General features: G+C 39.2%; 1 protein-coding gene across 2 annotated transcripts in view; it reads left to right on the forward strand.

Moving 5' to 3' along the window:
- Positions 1 to 24,702, forward strand: part of RASA3 (RAS p21 protein activator 3) — a 169,112-nt gene that overhangs the window by 48,870 nt on the left and 95,540 nt on the right. For both annotated transcript variants that reach the window (XM_060769666.2, XM_060769667.2), the window contains exons 2-3: positions 5,510 to 5,627; positions 18,744 to 18,847. In XM_060769666.2, coding sequence (XP_060625649.1) covers positions 5,510 to 5,627; positions 18,744 to 18,847 — 222 coding nt within the window. The remainder of the gene's footprint in view (positions 1 to 5,509; positions 5,628 to 18,743; positions 18,848 to 24,702) is intronic.

The raw sequence follows: 24,702 nt of genomic DNA on the forward strand, positions 1-24,702 counted from the left end.
AAGTGAGACAACATTTGTCTCCAGTAATGCTTTTGAAGTGACTCATACAATTTTTTTTTTGAGAAATAGAAAGGGACTTTTTATTTTAAAAAAGGGAAGCAATATAGCTGTGGGTAAAACCCAGAAGTTGAAACAGGTGGTTTTTTGGGATTTGGTATCATATTTTTAAAAAGTGTCCTGTTGCCAATGATGGACCCTCTCTTAGTGTGAATTATTTTCTCGCAAAATAGTAGTGATGCTGATACATGTATTACTTTTAATATATTTTTTGCACCTTAATGCCTGCAGTTAAATTCTAAGATAAATAGCCCAGTTGGGTTTCTGTGAGTTTTCCAGGCTGTATGACCATGTTCCAGAAGCTTTCTCTCCTGACATTTTGCCCATATCTATGGCAGGCATCCTCAGAGTTTGAGGGGTCTGTTAGAAACTTGGCAAGTGAGGTTTATATATCACTTGCCTAGTTTCCAACAGACCCCTCAACCTCTGAGGGTGCCTGCCATAGATGTGGGTGAAATGTCAGGAGAGAATGCTTCTGGAACATGCCCGGAAAACTCACAGCAACCCAGTGATTCTGGCCATGAAAGTTTTGACTACACAATAGCCCAGCTGTTGTTCTGAGTGCTTTTTGTCCTCTACATCCATTTGACAGATTAATTTGCCTTCTATCAATATATGTAACATATGTGTAGATGATCTGGGGATTCCATTCTGTCCGCATTTATAAGAAAAAGGCCTGAACTGCACTTCTTGGGCTAATTCATGGGTCAAAGATACTCATTCATCCTCTGAATTTTGCAGTCCATATCTTGGCTCAATATGTACCAAAAGGCATAATAAAATATGCATATGTTGTATTACAGTACCAGCAGAGGTGTGTGCATGGTGCTTCCAGGTGCATTCAAATCTAGGTATTTTAGGGTAAAATATACACAGAAACAACATTTTGGGAGAAGTGCATTTAAAAATAATGTGAATTTTCATTGATTTCTCTCAATTGAAAAAGTCCTAATGGTGAAATATACCTTCTTATTTATGTCTGATTAAAAAGATTTTTGTCTTTGGCAACAATGAAAGTGAAAGTCGAAACGGTTTGCTCTTGACACACATTTTTAAAGTTCTGTTTATTAATTTCTTGAATACACACATACACTGTACTCTATCCTTCTTGGATCCAGGACAAATTTTGTAGAAATGTTGTTTAGTTTGCATTTTCAATCACCTATCTACTCAAAAATAAGTTACATTGTATTCAGTGGGGTGTAGGCTTGATATTTTAATCGTACAGCGGAAATAAACAGGAAGTAATTTACTTGGAAATGTGAAATATCTGCCAGGCGCCCATAGTTTTAGACCATTAAGTAAAGAATAGTGTTTACTTCTGGGGAAAATTGGGCCGTTGATTGGTTTTTAAATGTAGAATATTAGGAAATTTGCATAGGAAATATGTATTTTTTTCAAAATTATTTATTTATTTATTATTTACGATATTTCTATCCCTCCTTTGTCAGACTGAAGGCAACTCAAGGCCTCTTACAAGTTGGCAGCAATTCAATGCATAACAATCCACAATATACAATTAAAACATTAAAACAACATTATAAAATCCATACAAAAACTATTAAAACATATTAAATGAAATCTTTTGGCTTATTAGCCGGTCCAAATAATCTGTCGTTTAATGATGAGTGAATGGAGTTTTAGGGCAATTGAAGGTGGAGACTAGAAAAGAAAGAATTCATTTCTAAAATAGATAGATAAACAGCTAGATTTTAAATACTTTAAAAATATGGTTAGATTTCTTGTATATGTTTTCTGGTCAGATATTTATTTATTTTGCATGTAATATACATTGCCCTGCCTAAATAAAAACATATTGTGGAGGCACCCGTGGTTTATGGTTGTGAATTCTCCCCATGAATGTGGCTGTAGTAGAGGCGGTCATGATGAATGTCGACACATCAAAATATGCCACTACTCCACTGATGCTGACAAAGAAATATAGAAAAATCCCCTAGAGGTTACACTTTTAGAACTGGTTCTTAGATTTCATTTGCCATCTTTTTTAGAATGTAGGTGCAAATGAGATTTAATTTTTTCCTCTGGTTTCTTATCAGGAAACAGCATATCACCCAATAATAATCTCTCTGTGCTGCACGAGAACACTGATGGGATTCATGCCTCCTCAAATCCTCAAAGGGGAAGGAAAAGCTTTTCCTGGAATGAAAACCCTTTGTGGGTTTTAGTAGCAAAAGACAAAGTTGTATATATTTTACTTTAAAAATAATAATTGACTTGGGGGCTGTGATAAAATTGGCTTTCGGCTTTTACTGTACTAAGCAGATTAAGGGACTCCTTTGATGCACCCTTCACAATGTGAGAATTTCAGCAGTGAAACAGTGCCAGCCATTTGGAGTCATACAGGAAGCATTCATGATGTGACACACTTTCCGGGCAGTGGGCTGGCACTATTTTCTGGGGGGCTTAATGCTGATGTGGAAAGAAACTGCATTTTGGATTCTTCCCATATGCAAAGGAGTTTTGGTGCACAAATTCATACCTTTGTGAAGGGTGTCATCATAAAGGCAGGAATTATCATAAATTAGTCCTGATCATTGACAATAGGGCGGGATAGAAATAAAGTTGTTGTTGCTATTGTTGTTGTTATTTGATACACAACAAGTACACAGCAAACAAGATCACTAAGCAGGAACTATCATAAATTAGTTTGGATCATTGACAATAGGGCGGAATATAAATTGTTATTATATATATATCTTTATTGTAGTTTTATATATATATCTTTATTGTAGTTTTACAAAAATAATTATGCAGAGGGAAGGGTGGGGCAGGGGAGGTTGTGGCTAGGGGGGGGGGGAGTGGGAGGGTTACGGGAAAGGGAAAAGAGGGAGGAAGGAGGGGGTGGTGTGTTGACTTCCCGAACGTCCTTTCGGCGTATCCCATGTCTTTCTTGCTTATCATTAACTTTGAGTTTTATATCTCGGCTCTTACTCTTTGCATTCCTCTTTTCTCCCATTGTGTTTTTAATTGCTTTTGTGGTTCCAAATGTCTATAAGGTTCTTAGTAATTCTTCATAAAGTCCTCGAATTGTTTCCAGTCTGTTCTTCTTGTTGGGATGCCTGAGTAGTCTTTTAGGTAATACGTTAGCTTGTCCATGTTTTTTAAGTCACACAGTTTTAATAACCAGTCTTCCATTGTGCTGGAATCTTTTTGTTTCCATTTCCTGGCGTAAACGATTCTGGCAGCTGTTGAACAGTAGCTGAAGAGTATGTCTTGGTTTGAGTCAAGGTTGATGTCGCTATCTGTGATTCCCAGCAGGAAGTATTCCGGTTTCAACTGGATTTTTGTATTTAATATCTTCTGGATGGTTTCCTTAATTTTTTTCCAATAGTCTTGTTATTATTGTTGTTATTATTATTATTTGATACACAACAAGTACACAGCAAACAAGATCACTATGCTGGCTTTTGTATTTGATCACACGTCAGACACTTTCCGAGTGTCTAGGACTGTGTGATGTATCGGCAAACAATGTAGGGTGGTAATTTTGTCAGCACTGATTGATTTTAGGTGCAGGCCAAGGTCTTTAGGCACTGAACCCAGTGTGCCTATCACCACTGTGACCGCACTGACTGGCTTGTGCCAGAGTCTTTGTAGTACTATCTTTAAATCCTCATATCATGTAAGCTTTTCCAATTGTTTCTCTTCAATCCTGCTGTCACCTGGGATTGCAAGATCGACGATCCATACTTGTCCAGCCGTGTCCCCCCCCCCCCCGGCAATGATTGTGAGGTCAGGAGTATTGTGCTACTCAGACTCAGAAGTCCCAGAGTAGTTTGACGTGTTCATTTTCCGTAACTTTTTCAGGCTTGTGATCCCACCAGTTCTTTGTCACAGGCAGATGGTATTTGTGGCACAAGCTCCAATGGATCATCTGAGCAACTGTGTTGTGCCTCTGCTTGTAGTCCATCTGTGCGATCTATTATTATTATTATTATTATTATTATTATTATTATTGTCAGTCTACGAATGGATAAATTTAAATCGGAGAGAGCTACTGTACTTTTCATAGTAGGTTAGCAAAGGGAAATTTCTTTTTCTACAGAAACTCTCTCCAGTTTTCACTCTAGCGATCTTAGGTCAAACTAACATTATGACTGAAGAGTGAGATAGCAATTTAAAAATTATGCACTTCAAATCAGATATGATTTTGTTTTAATTTCTTCACTTGTTCTTCACTCTAACTGTAGAGATGTCTCTTAGATTGGTTAGTTTTTTTATTACGAATTCTTCTTGCCTCCGCCACCCCCCAAAACTTTGTTCACAATGCCCATTGCAAACAAAGCCCATTAAAAAGTTGAAGTACAACTCCTGGAAAACATGGCTTTTCTGAAGAGTCAATTCACCTTTTGGGGGAACATAGAAAAGGATGACCCCAACAAGATGAGTTGATACTTCACTTCCCCCATGAGTGCTCTTTGTTGCGTCCTTTTAGTAACTATCCACTTTTTATTATCTCTGTATTCGTGTTACCTGGTGAAAGAGTGATAACTGCAAATGATATAATATATGAGGTGGCACCACCATCAATCATTTAGAGGTCTCACTTTGCTTCTCCTCACCATGTTGACATAAAGAAATTACAGTAGAGTCTCACTTATTCAACGTGAATGGGCCGGCGAATGGATAAGTGAAAATGTTGGATCATAAGGAGGGATTAAGGAAAAGCCTATTAAATGCCAAATTATGTTATGATTTTTCAAATTAAGCAGCAAAACATTATGTTTTACCACAAAAGGAGGGGGACTTTCAAATGACCCAAGAAGGCAGAGGAACTTTGGTCCAAGGATCCTCCTGCTAGAAGGGTTTTAAGCACCAAAACATCATGTTTTACAAGTCAACAGAAAAAGCAGTTCAATACACTGTAACATTATGCAGTAATTACTGTATTTACGAATTTAGCACCAAAACATTGCAATGTATGAAAACAGCTCTTGATCCAGGCGGGAGGCAGACTGCTTTGGATAATACAGAATGTTGGATGAGCAAAGGTTGGATAAGCGAGACTCTACTGTACATAAATTAGATCCCTTTATTTTGAGATATTGGACATGTTGAGGTTGGCCATAACTGTAGTATGTACACAACTGGCACAAAGATACTTGAATGTTGTCTCAGGCTAAATACAAGGCTCCCATTGCTCTACCAATTTGATCAACAAGGGAACAGACTCCTATCAATTGCAGCATCTGCTGCACAGTAAGTAGAGAATGGGGAACTTTTATGGTCCTAATGTGACCCCTAAATTAAGTACTATACAGAGATCCTGAATATGAAACAGTTAGGAGTGGATTACTCCAGACTCCACATTTGTAAGTGCCCAATAGGATTCTCGCAATCTCCTGTAGAGGAACAGTTCCACAGTTAATTTATGTATTGTTTAACTTTGAAATCATTTCTTATTTTAATTTCTACTCTTTTTTATTTTTAGGAGAAGCTAAAAATCTTCCTACTTATCCAGGGCCAAACAAGATGAGGGATTGCTACTGTACTGTAAACCTGGACCAGGAAGAAGTTTTCAGGACCAAAATAGTGGAGAAATCATTATGGTAAAATTTATTTGGATTAATTTGAATATATTAGCACTTACATATGCATATTGTAGAACTACGACTCCAAGGGTAATAATTCCCAGACTTCCAGTGGTTTGCTACAATAATGGGTAATGGTGAGTCTTGTCGAATGAATGACTTTTGGTGGAAGCCAAAAGTTGTGCTTGAGAACCTGGAAAATGCATTAAAAAGACATAATTTGCTAAGTTCATATAACTTAAACTGTGGTACTGGTCCCGTGGGTATGGGAATTATACTGTATAATGAATTTATTCAAGTGTTAAAACTCCTCTATTCAAGATTGAAACTTTCTAAGAATTGCTCACAATATAGTTATGGGATATTTACAATATTAGTGTGTACTTTTCAATAACATTAATATTTCCGTTTTTTAAAAAAACTTTGTACTGTTACAAAATTAAAAAGCAGCTCTTTAAATGATACTCCCACTCCAGTACAGCAGTGAATATTTCTTTTGTCACCTACTGATCCTCTCTGTTACAGCTGTCAGGCAGAGATAGTGTAGGTCTCTCACAAGGTACATTCGTAATTTTTTTCTGTGCCACTGTTCCTGTGTTATCTGAAAAAGGAACAGCACTTTCCAGGTTTCTGATCTGCAGAGTATTCTACATTAGTCTGATACTAATTTAGGATTTACAGTTTTTTAAGTAAGAAAAATGCTTAATAAAATCTCTCATGTTTCAGAGAGCAATTCAAATTGGTATCCAAGATGGTCAAGGATAAGCTATGCTGACACTAGGCTGTTTGCACAAGATGGTCTTATGTTGGTTATAAGGCCATTATTTGTGTGGTTTCAATAACCAATTCCATTTTTGAGGGTGTTCATTGTAGAATAGTGGTTCTTAACCTGTGGGCTGCAGACCACCAGTGGGCTGAAAGGGCAAAAATCTGGTCTGTGAGCCTCCTTCCTCTTTATTTTATTTCCGCTCCTTTCGTGCTGTCTGCCATTCCTTCCTTGTTGCTGACCATGGCATATGTTCTGTATCAGAAACCAGAGCTGATGTGGTCTATCCAATGCAATTTTCTCCATCAGCACCCCAAACGGAATCTAAAGTTGACCAAAAACCGATTCGTAACCCTTTTGGTGGAAAGTTGGAGAGTGGTCCTTGGTCAAAGTGGTCCCTGATCAAAAAAGGTTGGGAACCACTGTTCTAGAATGAAATTCCAGACCTCATTATTGTTCTTAGTGTAGTGGGATTGGGAAGAGTGAAACCAGAATTCTAAGTTCTTCCTTTGTTTTGTCATTTTTTACACTTTCCAATTTTATTTCTGAGAAATTCTGTAGGATGATGGCTTGGATGCCAGTTACTTTCTTCTTGTTATTACTGTTGTGGTTATTATTGCTAAATTAATTTCTACACTGCTTTTGATTCCTAGAAATGACTGGGCGTGATTTATCAAACAGGATTTAGCAATAGCAGCATGAGATTGAGATAATTGCAGAGATTCATTGCTGACTTAAGTAACGTTCTTTGACATCTGCTTACTAACAAAATGTCAATCATGGAAAGCTTTGACTAAATCTCCTTATCCATCAACTATGAAGAAAGACATTTGTTCATAATTCATATGCTAAAGAGGCATATCAAAATAGCTCTCTGGTTTGTCTTAAACTACAATAAATATGAATCGATCCTAGGTATTTTTAAAAAACATTTTAGCATGAGATACATTCCTGGATGGACTGTGGTTACTGGAAGCCCCAGATTATTTGAAACTCCATTAAAATAAATGACTTCTGGTCGCCACAGTTGGTCCTCCAGGTATTTTGGACTTCAGCCCCCAGTAGTGCAGTGGATTAAACCCCTGTGCCGGCAAAAGAAGAAAAAAAAAATCCCAGAAATCCCAGCCATTTTACCAGCTGATAAGAATTGTTGGGGCTAAAGTCTAAAACACCAGGAGAACTAATGATTGGGGAACCACTGCCATAAATTTATGCTGGAGGATCTGGAGCAGTGGTTCTCAACCTGTGAGTCCCCAGATGTTTTGGACTTCAACTTTCAGAAATCCTAACAGCTGGTAAACTGGCTGGGATTTTTGGGAGTTGTAGGCCAAAACACCTGGAGACCCACAGGTTGAGAACCACTGATCCAGAGATTCCTAGAGAGATATTCCTGCTAGGCATTTTCTATCTCCTCCAGCATGACTCTGTAGTAACTTCTCATGGAAGCATACCATCGAAATTCACTGGGGAACCTATGAAATGCCTAGAGATATCATTTTCACCCAGGAACTTGCAGGTGAAACGGTGGACATGGGCTACCCAGTTATGGGGATTTTACTGAAGCAGAACCAGAGCAGTAATTGAATTGCTAATACAATCAACTGATGCAAATATCGGTGTTGAAAGGAATTTCATTGAGATACGTAGGGTACACTTTTTGCCTATACCCACCACATTCCTGATGCTGTTCACCTTCCCCCATAGCTGCTATTTATATTTTGTACCACGTGCACATTAAGATCCATGTGTATAATTAACATCACATCTAGCTTGTTCTACATTGTCCAAACACTTGGGTCTGTAAACATGTATTTTCCCCACCCAATCAATTTCTTTACACAGTCCAGCCAATGATGAGACTTGGACTTGTACACTTCCTTTGCCATCTCTGCCCTTTTAAAAATTAATTGAAGGTATCATCTTTGGCTTGAAGGATATATGTTTAACAATGGTCTCCTGTTGTAGAGATCATTGTTTAGACATAACTCCAGTGTCACCCAGTCCTAAAACTCGTAGAGCAGTCAAGAGGAAAAGCTGTATCATAATGTGCCCTTAGGTTATTTGCTAATGAATGGCTGCTGTTTTGTAGGGAGGGTAAATTTTTATATGAGGGCTTTCAACAACTTGTTATGTCTGTAGAAGACAGGGCTAAACCAAACTGCAGTTATAAACATGTGCACATAAAAACACAGTTTTCTTCTGAGTGAGGATGTCTCAGATGTATGTCAAGTTGCATGTATGTTTGGAATTTTTCTTCTGAACCCATAAGATTTGCAAGCAAATGTGCTTGTGTGTGGTGTGTGTGGAGTTTAAAATTGTCAATTGAATCCCCCTCTCTTGCTCAGATAGTGAAGCTACACAGAGAGCATTTTAACATTTCAAAGATCATTAAAAAGGCTCACAGGAGGCTTTATTGTCTTCATTGACGTCACTTGGCTGGACTAATCCAATAACCCTTTCCTATTGAGAAAATAAGTCCTTTGACAGTGGAGGGAAGAAGGAAAATGCTATTTTTAGGCATTCCTATAAAATGAAAGTGGTGTGTCAGGGCTCTTCGGCAATCAAATTGCTGTTGTGTTTACATGGAAAATATATCCATTCCAAGATGTTGCCAAGGAGTGCTTTACTTCTTCTGCCACAACTTACTCTTCCTCACCATCATAACAAGTGGCAGAAGTAACAAAATTTTCAGAGTCCAAGACTGTGATACTTTGCATATCTCTGCCTGGACATCAGCTGTATGAAACACATTCACATTATCTTGTAAATATGTGTCTGATCACAATGATAGCTGTTTTCACAGTGACTCTATTGCAATCTATTTATTTATTAACATTATTTATATTCTGCCCTTCTCACCCTGCAGGGGACTCAGGGTGGATTACAATGCATATACATGGCAAACATTCAATGCTATAGACACACAACATATATAGACAGACACTCAGAGGCTATTTAACATTCCAGCTTTTCTGGCTACCAGGGGAGCTGTCGCTTCACTGTCCATTTGTGACACTGATGAAGTACTTCCTCATTCTTTGCATGCTTGCTGAAGATTTTTATGGCCTCGTACATTAGTTAAATTAGCCTCCCTGCATAAGCGGTACCTACATTTCCTACTTGACAGATGCAACTGTCTTTCAGGCTGCAAAGATCGACAGCAAGCTAACCAAATTGGTCGGAAGCTCACTCCGACCCGGGCTGGCTTTTAACTCATTACCTTTTGGTCAGTAGTGAACTTGATGCAGCTGACTCCCAGCCAACTGCGCCACAGTCAGGGTAAAGGTAAAGGTTTTCCCCTGACATTAAGTCCAGTCGTGCCCGACTCTGGGGATTGGTGCTTATCTCCATTTCTAAGCCAAAGAGCCAGCATTGTCCATAGACAGCTCCAAGGTCATGTGGCTGGCATGACTGTATGGAGCGCCGTTACCTTCCTGCCAAAGCGGTACCTATTGATCTACTCACTTTTGCATGTTTTTGAACTGCGAGGTCGGCAGAAGCTGGGGCTGACAGCGGAAGCTCATGCCGCTTCCTAGATTCAAACCTGCAACCTTTTGGTCAACAAGCTCAGCAGCTCAGTGGTTTAACCCACTGCACCACTGGGGGCTCCCCTATTATAACCTACATGTCTCCTTTTCATTGATTTTCACTCAAGTTTCTTCTAACAGTGACATCTCCAAAATCTTGAATTCATGCTGTTGATTCCTCTCCTTGGCTACCCTTCTGCTTGGCTCAGTTGCTGTTCTTTAAGCTCTTCTTTCCCATTCTAAGCAATAACCACTTCTTGGCACACTCTGGATGCACTCTTCATGTTATGTCTCTGCCACGCTGTGTGTCTGTACAAGTCCTCCAGAGCTGATAAAAAGAAGTAGGTAGAGAGAGGCTTATATGGCTTTCCACACAGCCATATAACCCAAAATATCAAAGCAAAAACAAAAATCCCACAATATCTGCTTTGAACTGAGTCCACACTGCCATATATTCCAGTTCAAAGTAGGAAATGTAGGATTTTATTCAGCCGTGTGGAAGGGGCCAGACTAAATGAAGGAGAAAGGAGGGAGATGAAGCAGGTTTGTTAATTTTAAACATGATTCTTCCTTGAACTTCACAGGTTAAAATCAAATTTTTAATGTCCCCTTATATCTCCAAAGTCAAAATGTGAACAGCTAACAGCTCAAGAGCTATGAGATGCTGTTTCGGCTGACCCACATTTTAAGAATGAACATTTTGATTCCTCTGCCCCACCCATGCTTGAAAAGGAAAGGATGATTAAGGATGACTGCTGTTACATGTAGAAACGGCTGAAATGGATTTAGGCTCCAATTAAGCATAGTTATGCCTGATTGATTATTTTCAGGGCTTAAAATGCACACAGGATTACAGCCTCAGTGAGTTCGGTAAAGAAGTCTCTGAAAGGTGTTCTGGGAGGGGAACAGCCAAGAAATAATGGCTTATTGATCCTCTTGACCATCAGCTCCTCAGAGTCCAAAATATGTAAGAAGAATATAGAATATAGAACAGTCTGAATCTGTTGAAAAGAACCATCCATTCCCAGAGACATTTTGCTTATTATTCCACATCAGAAAATAGACTTGTGTGATAAGATAAAAGTATGGGCAACTTATTTTGTAGACCATATTTTTTTATCTTTCCACTCTGTTGAGTTATAAAGAGGAGTTCTGCAACCCCCTTTTAAAAAATGTGCTGTAAGCTAAGGTACATTGGTTAAAGAACTCAAGTATGGCCTAATACAGTGTTTCTCAACCTTACTAATGCTTCAACCCCTTAATACAGTTCCTCGTGCTGTGGTGACTCCCAACAATAAAATTAGTTTTGTTGCTACTTTATAACTGTGATTTTGCTACTGTTATGAATTGTAATGCAAATATCTGATATGCAGGATGTATTTTCATTCACTGGACCAAATTTGGCACAAATACCTGATACGCCCACATTTGAATACTGGTGGGGTTGGGGGGGGGGGATTGATTTTGTCATGTGGGAGTTGTAGTTGCTGGGATTTATAGTTCACCTACAATCAAAGAGCATTCTGAACTCCACCAATGATGGAATTCAACCAAATTTGGCACACAGAACTCCCATGAACAACAGAAAATACGGCAAGAGTTTGGTGGACATTGACCTTGAATTTTGAAGTTGTAGTTCACTTACATCCAGAGAGTACTCAAACAATGATGGATTTGGACCAAACTTGGCACGGATACTCAATATGCCCAAATGTGAACACTGGTGGAGTTTGGGGAAAATAGATCTTGGCATTTGGGAGTTGTAGTTGCTGGGATTTATAGTTCTCCTACAATCAAAGAGCACTCTGAACCCCACCAACGATAGATTGGGCCAAACTTCCCACACAGAACCCCCATGACCAACAGAAAATACTGTGTTTTCTGATGGTCTTTGTTGACCCCTCTGACACCCCCTCATGATCCCTCCAGGGGTCCCAACCCCCAAGTTGAGAAACACTGGACTAATAGGAAATTAAGACCTTTGTGGCATTGGGGACCTACAAATGTGGGCCACTGATAACAAGTTGTGTTCCCTTCTTCTCTTGACAGCTAACTTTGTAAATTCACTGTGAGACTAGATCTCTGATCCAATGCAAAATCCAATGTAAAAGATGGCATGGAATGGCAACTTTAGTGTAAACATGTTTCAATCTTACTCAAGAGCAAAAGCAGTGTATTTTCTGCATATGTGTTGTTGTTACATGCCTTCAGGTCATTTCCAACAGTTTCCACCTTTCAGGCCAATCACAGTTGAGAAAATATTAGGAGACATTGTGGATGACAGTTTTATAAGAGAACATCTAAACTTTTCAAGCTTTGAATTTTAGAACAGTTTTTGTCCTACAGCTTCTAACATTTGAGAGACACGTGTACTAGTAGGTGTGGAGGAAACAATATCACAGTGCTTAAATCTAAGAATGTTTTTAAAATCTTAGTGTTTGATGTCAATTTTTTAAAAAGGCACTTTATTTATAAACTTTTCTGTGGAAAGTTTAATATAGAATTTTTTTTCAATAAATAGTTATTATTTATTTATGTCTCAAAGGGGACTCAAAGCAGCTTAACATAAAAGCATTAGCATAGCCATTTAAAATATACAAATATACGAACATTAAAACAGGATTAAATATAAATAGTATTTTAAAATTCCCAGTTAAAAAATCGTCAAAGTTAAAAACCACAGATGCAGTTCAGAGGGCTGATTGGGTACAGAAATGTCTTGTCCAAAGTTTCTTCGGCTTTAAGGGCTTTGAAAGTGTTCATGAAAAAAATGTTCACAAAGAACTGGCCATTTTTGAGCTCAATGTGGGGATGATTGTAGATATGCAATTCTAACAGAAAATGACTTGAAATACATTTTCGTGTATTCTCACGCTCATCTGGAGATGGAAAAGATGATAGTTTAAAGACACAGTTTATTCTGTACAGAAGCCAACATGGATGAGCAAAGAGCTTTTCCAACATGAGAATTTGTGCATGAACTCTGTCCCTTCGTTTTGTCTCTCCTTAGAAACATGAAATGATGAGGCAGATTTTACAGGCACAAGTTGAGGCATGTTCAGTGTCAGCTGATGTTGGGTAGGATTCATTGGCAGCCAATATGTTTTAGGTATTCTTGTTCTGCATGTGGGTTTAAGATCTCGCAATTTGTTGAACTCTAGAGATTGTAAGTTGTGTTACTATTATTTTGATGATGGTGATGATATTTATTTGTATCTCATTTTTTCTCCCCACAAGGAGACTCAAAGTAGCTTACATTAAAAGCGGTTTGGTACCATTTAAAATCTACATATATACAAAAATTAAAACAGAATTAAACATCAAAGGTATTAAATAATTCACAGTTAAATCCATAAGAAATATATTCAAAGCTAAAAACCATAGCACCCCTGGCCCCGTAAGTGATATATAAATATATATATTTACTATTCTTACATATTTATAAGGAGCACAGTGGGTTAAAGCACTGAGCTACTGAACTTGTTGACTGAAAGGTCGCAGGTTCGAATCCGGAGAGCAGGGTAAGCTCCCGCTGTTAGCCCCAGCTTCTGCCAACCTAGAAGTTCGAAAACATGCAAATGTTAGCAGATCAATAGGTACCGCTCCGGCAGGAAGGTAACTGCACTCAATGCTGTCATACCGGCCACATTACCTTGGAGGTGTCAATGGGCAATGCCGGTTCTTCGGCTTAGGAATGGAGATGAGCACCAACCCCCAGAGTTGGACACGACTGGATTTAATGTCAGGGGAAACCCTTTACCTTTACTTATATATTTACAATATGTGTACGTAATTCCACAATAACAAAACCTGTCATTTTTATATACACCAAGGTCAGCGTTCGTAGCTGAATCTAGTAATTGCTTTGCTGAATCTAGTAATTGCTTTGGCAGGTACATTGTTGTCCAAATGCATTAATGCTGGAAGTAGATGTACCTTAAGCGTTGCTAGTCTCATGGATACTTGAATTGTCCAAGTAGCTTTACTATAGATAAGCTTGGTCTCTATGTTTGCATCTAGTTCATTATGTGAAATCAACTCCTATTCAGGGTTCATCCAGAAAGATAATCAAGCATTTCTAAACATTGCAGATCAGCCAGAGGATGTAAAATTCCCTGTGACATTTTAATTGCTTTGTTTTTAAACACATTTAAAATCCATATGCAAGAGATTTGGTTTGGAATAGTCCGTTATTAGTCACTGAATATCTTGCCCTCATTTCATCCCAAAGGGGAATAGCACAATAAAAAAATGAAACTCACATTTGCAATTTCTCGGCACTGAAAATTATACGCACTGTTTTATAAATCCTAACTTGAGGAAATGGTTGATCTTAAAGACTGAATGATATGAAATGACTTCTTTTGTAATAGGAATAGGTGTTATTACATCTTAAAGTTTTAAACTACTTTTTATTAAATTTATCTTAAGGCTGCAGAAGTATTCAATAGATTTCAGCAAGACATTAATTGCTTGAGGGCTTACTCTTAATTGCTAAAGTTCATTATGTCTCAAAGCTACAAATCTAAAATGAGAAAATTGCATTTCAGAAATGCATACTGTTGCTCTCGTGTATTTAATCATTTTCTGTCACTACATCTGAATAACTACATTACTATTCTTGACCACCAGCTTGGTTATCTTATATGCATAAAAGCCTATGAGAAAAAGAAGAATCCTGGATACAGAATTCACCTGTATCTTATAGAGCCAAAGGACACCAAGAACAATTCTCTTTCACAGGTTAGAGAGCTGAATCTTCGAGAACCGAGTTCAAGTCCTCCCTGATATAGAATAATCTGTATCTCTGTCCATAACACTGCCTTCTATCCACAGTGCCTTTAGTTTCTGTCTTGACTCACTTTGTATGGACTCAATATTCAACAATTGAACGAATGGGCCTACTTTAGTTGAGACTAACCAACATGATGCCAGCCACTGTTTTTAACAGAAGTACTTTGAAATTGATATGAAAATTGGGACTATCAGTTCTGTTAGTGTGAATTTTAAGTAAATCATTTGGTCTCATGCATAGAATTGCATGATGCCATTGAGGTTTACTTATAATGAGTAGTTTTAATGCCTAAGTCATGACACTTCCCATGTAAACTGATCCATCAATTTATATTCTTCTTCCATAGTCCAGTTACATGTCCAATTACTGAAGGATTAGGTTTGAGAGAGTTTTATTTGATATTGCACCATTCAGTGAAATGTATTCTTTCTTTAGATAATGAGATAGATGGACCCCATCATAGGCTGTAAAAGTAGTTTTATATAGGCTGGATTTTGGTTAATCCTGGGTGTTTTATTACATTGCCTGGTGGATATTTAAAAGATTATTGCTCACTACCTCTGAGGATGCTTGCCATAGATGCAGGCGAAACGTCAGGAGAAAAATTGCCTCCAGAACATGGCCATATAGCCCAGAAAAACCTACAACAACCCATTATTTGCTATTTTCCTAATTCAATGTTGTTGTTTTAAAAAAATTGCATAGTGCGCCCTTGGTATCAACTGAGGTTTGCTTCCAGGACCAGCATAGATACCAAAAAGCTGTGGATCCTGAAGTCCCATTACATACAATGGTGTCACAAAATAATATCCCTTCTTCAAAAATGGCAAAAAGGTTTATTTTTGGGGTAGGGAGAATAGTTTCACACCACGAATGCTTGAATCCGTGGGTATAGGTGGCTAACTGTATATAATTTTGGGAATACTTTTATGCATACGGCCAATCTATTGAAATTGTAATGCTTTTGAGTAGCTATGAACATATTATTTCTACACATAGGATTATAGTTCCAATGTTTTTAGCTCTGAAAAGTGTGTCTCTAGGTATGTATGACCATATCTGTTTTAGTACATATACAAGGTTTACTTTGCCTAGCAGAAGTGCTTCTGATGGCACACATTGTAGAATCCAGTTTTTCTCTTCCCAAATATAGTTAAAGTCCTTCTCCAACATATTATTTCTGAGGGCTCTTCTACACATGTCTAAAAACCCGGAAGAACCAGGTGGGTGGCTAAGTGATGTTTGGGAAAAATGTGGGCAGAATAGGGTTAACAGCTGAAAAGCACATGTTTAAAAGGTGCGCTTAAAACCCTATTTCACCCCCAAAATGTGCATGACTTTATATCCCTGCAGTCAAGGAGAACATGTGACTTCTTTCCCATCCCCCTATGTGGACTGCTTCAGTGCACGTGTTTTAAAAGCCTGAAACAGCTGATTGGGCTGTCAGAAATGGAGCCATGAACACACAGGTGTCTAAAGGGAAGCACAATTGTAAAGCAATTAGAACTCTCTGCAACCATTACTTTCTTTCTTATAATATTAAACAGAGCTTTAATTAACAGTTGGATGAGGAGAGAGATACAAACTGTGCTTGTGTGTACAATGGGATCTCTGCATGTGTGCATATAAGGTCCAGTGCATCTTGTTGATTTTTTAAAACTTCTGGTAGATGCCCCCAGTCTGCCCTCCAACTTGGGGCACTTCCAGATAGGAGTTAAACCCGCACTGAAGTGGGTTTAAAAAACCTGTTTTGGTGTGGGTTTACATCCACATACCCATCAAAAACCCTGGCTTTCCAAGGTGAGGTTCTAGATGCCATCCTGGTAGCCGCCCCAAGGCCCCCCCAAAATAAGCTTTAATTTTTTTTAAAAAAAAAACTTACCAAGCCATCATTGTGGTCCTTTCTGCACAAGAAGAAATAATGCACCAGAAAACCGGGGGGGGGGGGATAAGGAGTGATTTTACTCCCCCCGTCTTCTGGCGTGTTATTTCTACATGCCAGGAGGACAGAAGGACCATCATAATGGTGGCCCAGTAAGTTTTTAAATTTAAAGTTTGTTTTGGCGGCTTGGGGAAGAGGGCCCTCTGGGCTCCAGGAGCAAGATGTCAAATGGGGATTCACCCTCAGTTAGTCCCAGGACTACTCGGGGGTGAGTCCCCACAGGCCCACTACCGCATTATACCTGGGCCTTTCAGGAAGTCCTGGATCTAAAGGGGTATCTAATTAATTTAGGGCAAAGCAGAGACACCTCAGGTAAAAGTGCTACAGACCCTGCATTTTTGGGTCTGTCTAGAAGGACCCTTGATTTTCTTCAAAAGAAGACTGTGAGGACAGCGGGGTGGGGTGGGGGGAACATTTCAGGTCCTGGGATTTTTTGCCCCACATTTAAAACCCACATTTTGACGCTGCCCGGAAGCCTTCTGAGGATTGGGATACCCCACAAAAGACCATAAAGTATGGCATAAATACCTACAACAACAACAATTCTTATCCACCTTGTCTTATGGATTAAAGTGAGGGACTGTGAAGGCTGTGACAAATCAGACATATAACAATTACATGTGCATATAAAATCAAAATACATTTAAACAAATCAATACATATTGTCAGATCCGTAATTTAAAACTCATCTGACTAGATAAAGAACCAAATAAAATGTATATTTCTACAAGTACATGCTGAAGCACATGCATATCAATCCAAAGCCCCCACTCCATACAACCCATGTGTCGTTGGTGGTGTCTTATATGGAGGGCTCAGCAATGCTTGTCCTCTTAAACTCCCAGAGATACAACTTTAGATGTTTCATTTATAAATCTGAAACCTTTCATTCTGACCTTTAAAAGCTGTATTGTCTTCCATGCTTGTTTGCTTGAAATAAAGCGGAAGTAGTAATGCAGGTCTGTTCTGCTAGACCTAAGGAATAATCGCATGGCGGTTTGAAAGTTCAAGCAATGCTTCTTTCAAAGTCAGCTAACAACATTTTTTTTGTAACCAAATGAAATACCGAAGAATTTGTCAGTATTTCACTTGGCTATATGCTTCGAACTGTCTTTATTTTCCTCTAGTTAAATAAAAACGTGAAGTGCTGCCAGTGGATGCTTAGAATGCTTACCGCACCCAACAACGATTATAGAAAGGGTGCTCTGCCCTCAGACTCCTTGAGAGTGAACTCATATGATTTCAGTTTATTTCGGGAATTATTAAAGCAAGGCCTCTTACCATTAGTAGATACTCTCAAACATTTGGCAAAGCTTGTCTTCAGATTCATGTTTTTACTGTTTGTTCTAAAAATTTGAATTCACTCAAAATTTGAATCTGTCAAAACCAATTCAAATTTTAGGTTTTCTTTGACACTAAAAATGTGGTTAATCACTGCTTGCTGATAAAGACATGTTTGCAGTGAAGCTCAGCAACATTATCTCACAAATATTGCCAGTAGGTTCCTTGACTGGTTACACTTGGTGTCTCTGTGGTAGTCAGTTGCTCAGGTTTACCCAGCTTCTGTGCAAGGTACCCAATGTCCTCAAATTTTAGAATTCGGTAGCACATTACTTCATCCCATTACTTTGGAGACAGTGGTGGCACAGTGAGTTAAACACTTGTGCCAGCCAGACTGCTGACTGAAAAGTTGGCGGTTCAAATCCGGGGTGCAGGGTGAGCTCTCATTTGTCAGCTCCAGTTTCTCATGCAGGGACATGAGAGAAGCCTCCCACGGGATGCTAAAACATCCGGGTCTCCTCTGGGCAACGTCCTTGCAGACAGCCAGTTCTCCCACACCAGAAGCGACTTTTAGTTTCTCAAGTTGCTCCTGACATGGAAAAAAAATCCTATTACTTCGTCCATGGCAAACATGGTCTGCATGAGGCTTTACTTGAAGCAGTGGCAATTTGTAGGGCAGCAAGTGAGATGAGCAGGAGAAATGTGACAATATAGGAGAAGCTTTTGCAATTGTTAGATAAAAGTTTCAGATTTGCCAGATTTGAGTTGAAGATCTACCGTTTCTAACCATCATGCTAAAGTTCTTCCATTTTGTTCCAAACAGCCCCTTTTATGGAGAAGACTTTTACTGTGAAATTCCACGGAGTTTTCGTCATCTGGCATTTTACATTTTCGATAGAGATGTTTTCCGCAGGGATTCAATCATTGGTATGTGTTTTTATATTACTTTGATTTTAAATTTAATGTCAATATTTTCTGGTATTGTGAGTTGTTCTGTACAGACAGCACTAAGCATGGCTAAGTCATAATTCTTTCACTGTTTTCTCCTAACCATACAATAGGCATTTCAACCCCATGTTTCTTACAGTTGACTTTTTCCACCTTACTCAGAGAAGGTTCTTTTTTTATATAATAATGTTATACCTTAACTTTTATAGACAAATATTAAACCACCCCTTAACTCAGTAGAGTGGCAAAAAACCTTTTTGAATGCCTGGATGGGCAAATGGTGTTGCCCTCTGTGTAGAAGGACCCTAGACTTATCCATGGTTCATAATTTTGCCCCAAAACCTGATCTCAACATATACGAGGTTGACTTATACACAAATATGTACAGTACCCGAATATACTATTAACTGATTGCTTTTTCTATGAAGAGATTAATGAGCTCTTATTAATTACTGAAAGTTTGGTTTAGTTTTTCAAACTCTTGTTTTCATACACTTAAAACTTGGTGTCTTAAATTCCTGACTCTTTTTGGAGCATTAAAAAAACAATAAACACAACTCAGTTATCTTTAGCTTTTTGTTTTTAAGAGAAGCAATACCAGGTTTTGTTTTGTTTTTATGAACATTTTGTCTTGGAGGTTTTCCAGACCTTAGATGGAGAATAGAGGAGTGGGAAAAGCAAATATTATGACATTATTGCAAGAGGAAAGGGGAAAAAAGCGGGGGGGGGGGGGTAGGGAGTAATATCAGGATACTGGAACAGGATGAAAGAGACAGAAATAAAGTTTGTCCCAAACTTTTGGATGAGCAAGCATAGAATGATAGTTATAAGAATGTGTACAGTGTGATGATTTGAGCACTGAACTGTTAAGCCTTTTATTCTGATTTTGGGCTTGACTATAGTGGTGGATATTATCAAACTCAAATATTTCACTCATCCATCTGTACTACTGTGAGATATAATGCTAGTTTCTCTGGCAGAAGTTGAACATAGAGTTTCCTTAGAGGGCCTAGGGAGGACATATTAATCAAATCTGCAAATAATCCAATCCTCAGAGGTTAAAACTACAAATGTGGAGGACTGGCTGTTGCATAAATGAAAGAACTAAATGTTTTAAGAATGTTTTGAGTGTTTTGTTGTCTAGGTTGGTATCCCTAGTTACTAAATTATATTTTTGGTTTTTATTTAAAGTTGTGTCTTTTTTGGCAGGTTCTTCCTTTCTAACAACTGTATGCCGGGCAGGTACAATACACTGCTCTCCATTCCTAGGAATATTTTTATCCATTGAATTTAATTCCTGAAAATAGACAGACATTAGATGTGGATTGCTTTTTTTTATTAGAACATTAAAAATGTGCAAATGTCTTCCCAGAGTATCAGCTGATCTACCTATTGGCTGCTAGAGACCAGTTTATTTAATGCATTTGCTAGGTGGTATTGAAATGGCAAATATGAAGTGCCACATGAGAAGAAGTTTCGACCACCAACTGGGATTTAAACAGAGCCAATCATTTGTGATCCATTCATGACTTGAGTCGCAGGTTCCTGAAGGGATCCCCATGAAAACGGGGTATAAGGAGTACACAAACCCCCATCTCCACAAAATGAAATCTTGTCCCATGTGAAAACTGCCACAGCTGTTACAAATAATGTCTTAAGAAATGAGTGTAAGACAAAATATAATGTCACTCTTTGAAACAAAGATGTAGATTGAGGATGACCGGGTAGGATGACACCATAATGAGGATAGTTGGCATGTAGAGTTTTGTTTTATATGTAATGGTGGCAAACAGGAGTTGAAGTAGGTTCTTGTGGGTTTTTTCGGGCTATAGGGCCATGTTCTAGGAGTTGAAGTGTCTAGACTCCCTGCGGAGCATTACCAAATAATCTGGAATTGGCTGCCCCTCCCACCACATGAAATATTGGGCTTCTTGGAGAATGACAACATGGCATATCAAGAAAAGAATGACCCCTGATCCTCAGCTGGGAATTACAGCGAAGTTCCCTAGGAAGTCAGGAAGCATTTCATCTGAGCATTTTAATGCTTACATTGTTTATATGTTTTTTTACACAGATCTGCATGTTCATGTATGTGTATAGATGACAACCTACAATGACAGTACACTCCTCCCATAGTCCATAGGGAACATGTTTTCAGTCTTCACATGGATATATGAAACCATGACCAATAGCAACCCCATTTGAAATGAAGGACATCTGGCCCAAGAATACTATAGAGTACTGTAGGACTTAGAAAATGCCTTGAGAGGGCATATTTTGTCAAATGTAAATAAATGAAACCGTGATTACTGGTCCTGTGGATACTGGAGCAAAATGTATTTAGGATCATGTAATTTGGAATTCAAGTTTTTCTACAACTATAATAATTGACTTCATATATAATTGACTTCATATTTTCATATATAATTGACTTCATATTTTAATGACAGTTCCATTAATACAATGTGTTGTAATGTGTCCACTAATGTTTTGTTTTGTTTTGTTTTTGTTTTTAATGGAAATAGACTTGCCCTTTCAGTTTAACAAAGCTTTAAATTATTTAAAATATCAACAGATTAAAATGTTTTTTGAAAAATACATAATATAGACTATTGTATCGTTAGGATGTCACTAAGATGCCTGTTTCCTCACTGATTTCCCGTATTTTTTGTCCCTGTTTACTTGTGGTCTAGCTTGTGTTATGAGCAACTCCGAACCAAACATTTCTAAACCAAAATTGATAATGTTTCCTGTGTCCAAAATAGCATAGCATCCATGACAAATTCAAAAGGCAAGAGACATTTGCAGAAAGATAACATTTCAGAGCATCTTAGTGCATGACGTTTTCACTGGTAAAGCAACAGAACTGAAAGGAATTCCCACAATCATACTTTATTTACAGTGTTATGTTTTACCACTATGCTTTCATGGTTCTTTTATACAATGGAGGCTATTTCCAGCTAATGAATGTGCATATGTTGTGTGTATTTGACATTTTCTTTAAGGAAGTGATTCTGTTTTGAGGAAATCATGTTATGTTTGAACAGCACTGAAGTTGTAATGTGCAGTTGCTCTTTCACCTAGTGGGACCATTGCAGTTTGAAAACATTTGGAACTCTCTTTTGGCAGCTGTGCAAGTGGTCCCAGGCACATATTATTACTTTTCAGACACTTAGAGAGGTTTTTTTGTACACAGCATGTTCCCAAAAGCAGAATAATGGGAGGCAACTTTCACAGATTTTTCTCCTTGTTCTCTCACCCCTCTGGATAAATCTACTATGAGTCTTTGAAAAAATGAGAGGGGATCCACGAGGAGAGAATAATTAACAGAGGGGAATAATTTCTCAGCCATTGTTGCCATCCACTAGACCTTTGTCCTAGTAATGAACAAATGGAGCCTTCCATTAGCAGAAGCCTAGTTAGTTTTCAAGCTGTAAATAATGCAATTCCATACATGTCTTATCAATATGAAGACCTACAAATTCATGTTCCATGCACAGAATTACTGTCAAAGCTTGCCTGCTTTCTTTTAAAAGAGAGGCATGAATTTTATCATTGTTACAGCAAAAGTATAAATAATATTAAATTGGTAGCTGTTATCACAAACCTAAAAGTATAATCTGCTAAACTATCCAAGAGAGAATTAATATAACATTTAGTTGTGTTAAGTAGGGGCCTCAAAAAGAACCCCAGGCCGAATCCAGAGAGTAGCTGAATACCAGAGACCTCGGCAGGCATGTAATAAAGAGTTCAGCGTCTGTGACCCTCAGTTAAAAACAGGAAACATGCTGCATCATCTGATCATTTAGCACTTCTCCGAAGGAATAAAAGAATGCTTATACTGGGTATCTTTCATGTGACAGATGCACAATTATGTCTGGTCTAATTTACTAAGTGGTCAAACCAATGAAGAAGCTAAAGCTTTCATTTTTGTTTGAAACACAAGGCTCACTCTATAAACATGAGAATCTCTCTATTAAGCACAGTTTTCTAGGAAGCCTAGAGTTGGAACCTGGGTTCCTTGAAATGCTGCTTGGAAAAAGAATATTCTAAAATGTACAGTAGATATTGTGCTACATCCAAATTTTGTACAACTTGATTTTTCCAAATCCTCTGTCAATGGTTTAGATCCAGAGCCATTCCTTGTGTGGGTAGGAGACCACATTCACAGATGCAAAGTACCCTGCTGAATTCTTTCAATCTTTGTGATGTATCTCTCATCATGGGATAATCTAGAGCAGTGCTTCTCAACCTGTGGGTCCCCAGATGTTTTGCCCTTCAACTCCCAGAAATCCTAACAGCTGGTAAACTGGATGGGATTTCTGGGAGTTGTAGGCCAAAACACCTGGGGACCCACAGGTTGAGAAGCACTGTTCTAGAGGGACCATCTAACTGAAAAGAGACAGGGAAGCTAAGAGAAGGAGTCAGAGATCTTTATTTCCATGAGTATTGAAATGTGGATGGGTTGGTCAGCAGTATCATTGAAAATAATTAACAACTGGTTCTGGAGATTTGTGTTTATTTATTTATTTATTTATTTATTATTTGCATTTATTGACCGCCCCTCTCAGCCCGAGGGCGACTCGGGGCGGTGAACAGCAACAAAGAGAACAGTGTACAATAAGTCAAGACAATACAGACCAGACAATACAAACAAACATGTACTTATGCTAAAATCCGCTTCGTCAAGTCCTGGGGTCATAGCCAAATTCATAGTCCTAGTCCATTCCAGAGTCGTTCAAGATACACTCAGTTGAAGGCCTGCTCGAAGAGCCATGTTTTCAGGCCCCTACGAAAGGCCATCAAAGAGGGCGCCTGTCTAACTTCAGCAGGGAGGGTGTTCCACAGCCGGGGGGCCACCACCGAGAAGGCCCGCTCTCTCGTCCCCGCCAGACGTGCCTGTGAGGCAGGCGGGACCGAGAGAAGGGCCTCCCCGGATGATCTCAAGGCCCTCGTGGGCTCATAGGCCAAGATGCGGTCTGCAAGGTATTTTGGGCCGGAACCGTTTAGGGCTTTGTAGGATAACACCAACACCTTAAATTGGGCCCGGTAGCGAATCGGCAGCCAGTGGAGCTGGGACAGCAGGGGCGTTGTATGCTCTCTGCGTCCTGCTCCCGTTAACAACATGGCTGCCGCGCGTTGGACTAGCTGAAGCTTCCGGGCCGTCTTCAAGGGTAGCCCCACGTAGAGAGCGTTGCAGTAGTCGAGGCGGGATGTGACCAAAGCGTGTACCACCGTGGCCAAGTCAGACTTCCCAAGATACGGGCGCAGCTGGCGCACGAGCCTAAGCTGTGCAAATGCTCCCCTGGTCACCGCTGAAACCTGAGGCTCCAGGCTCAGCGATGAGTCCAGGGTCACACCCAAGCTGCGAACCTGCGCCTTCAAGGGGAGTGCGACCCCGTCCAGCACAGGCTGTAACCCTATACCCTGTTCGGCCTTGCGACTGACCAGGAGTACCTCTGTCTTGTCTGGATTTAGTTTCAGTTTGTTCGCCCTCATCCAGACCATTACAGCGGCCAGGCACCGGTTCAGGACTCCGACGGCCTCCTTAGAAGCAGGTGGAAAGGAGTGACAGAGTTGGACATCATCTGCGTACAGGTGACACCGCACCCCGAAACTCCGGATGATCTCACCCAGCGGCTTCATGTAGATGTTAAACAGCAAGGGGGACAAGATGGAACCCTGAGGAATGCCACAGATCAACGGCTGTGGCGCTGAACAGGAGTCCCCCAGCAACACCTTCTGAGTACGACCCTCCAGAAATGACCGGAGCCACTGCAAAGCAGTGCCCCCAAGACCCATCTCTGCAAGGCGCCCCAGAAGAATACCGTGGT

This window comes from Anolis sagrei, chromosome 3 (genome assembly GCF_037176765.1).
Source record: "Anolis sagrei isolate rAnoSag1 chromosome 3, rAnoSag1.mat, whole genome shotgun sequence".
In the NCBI taxonomy this organism is placed as follows: domain Eukaryota; kingdom Metazoa; phylum Chordata; class Lepidosauria; order Squamata; family Dactyloidae; genus Anolis; species Anolis sagrei.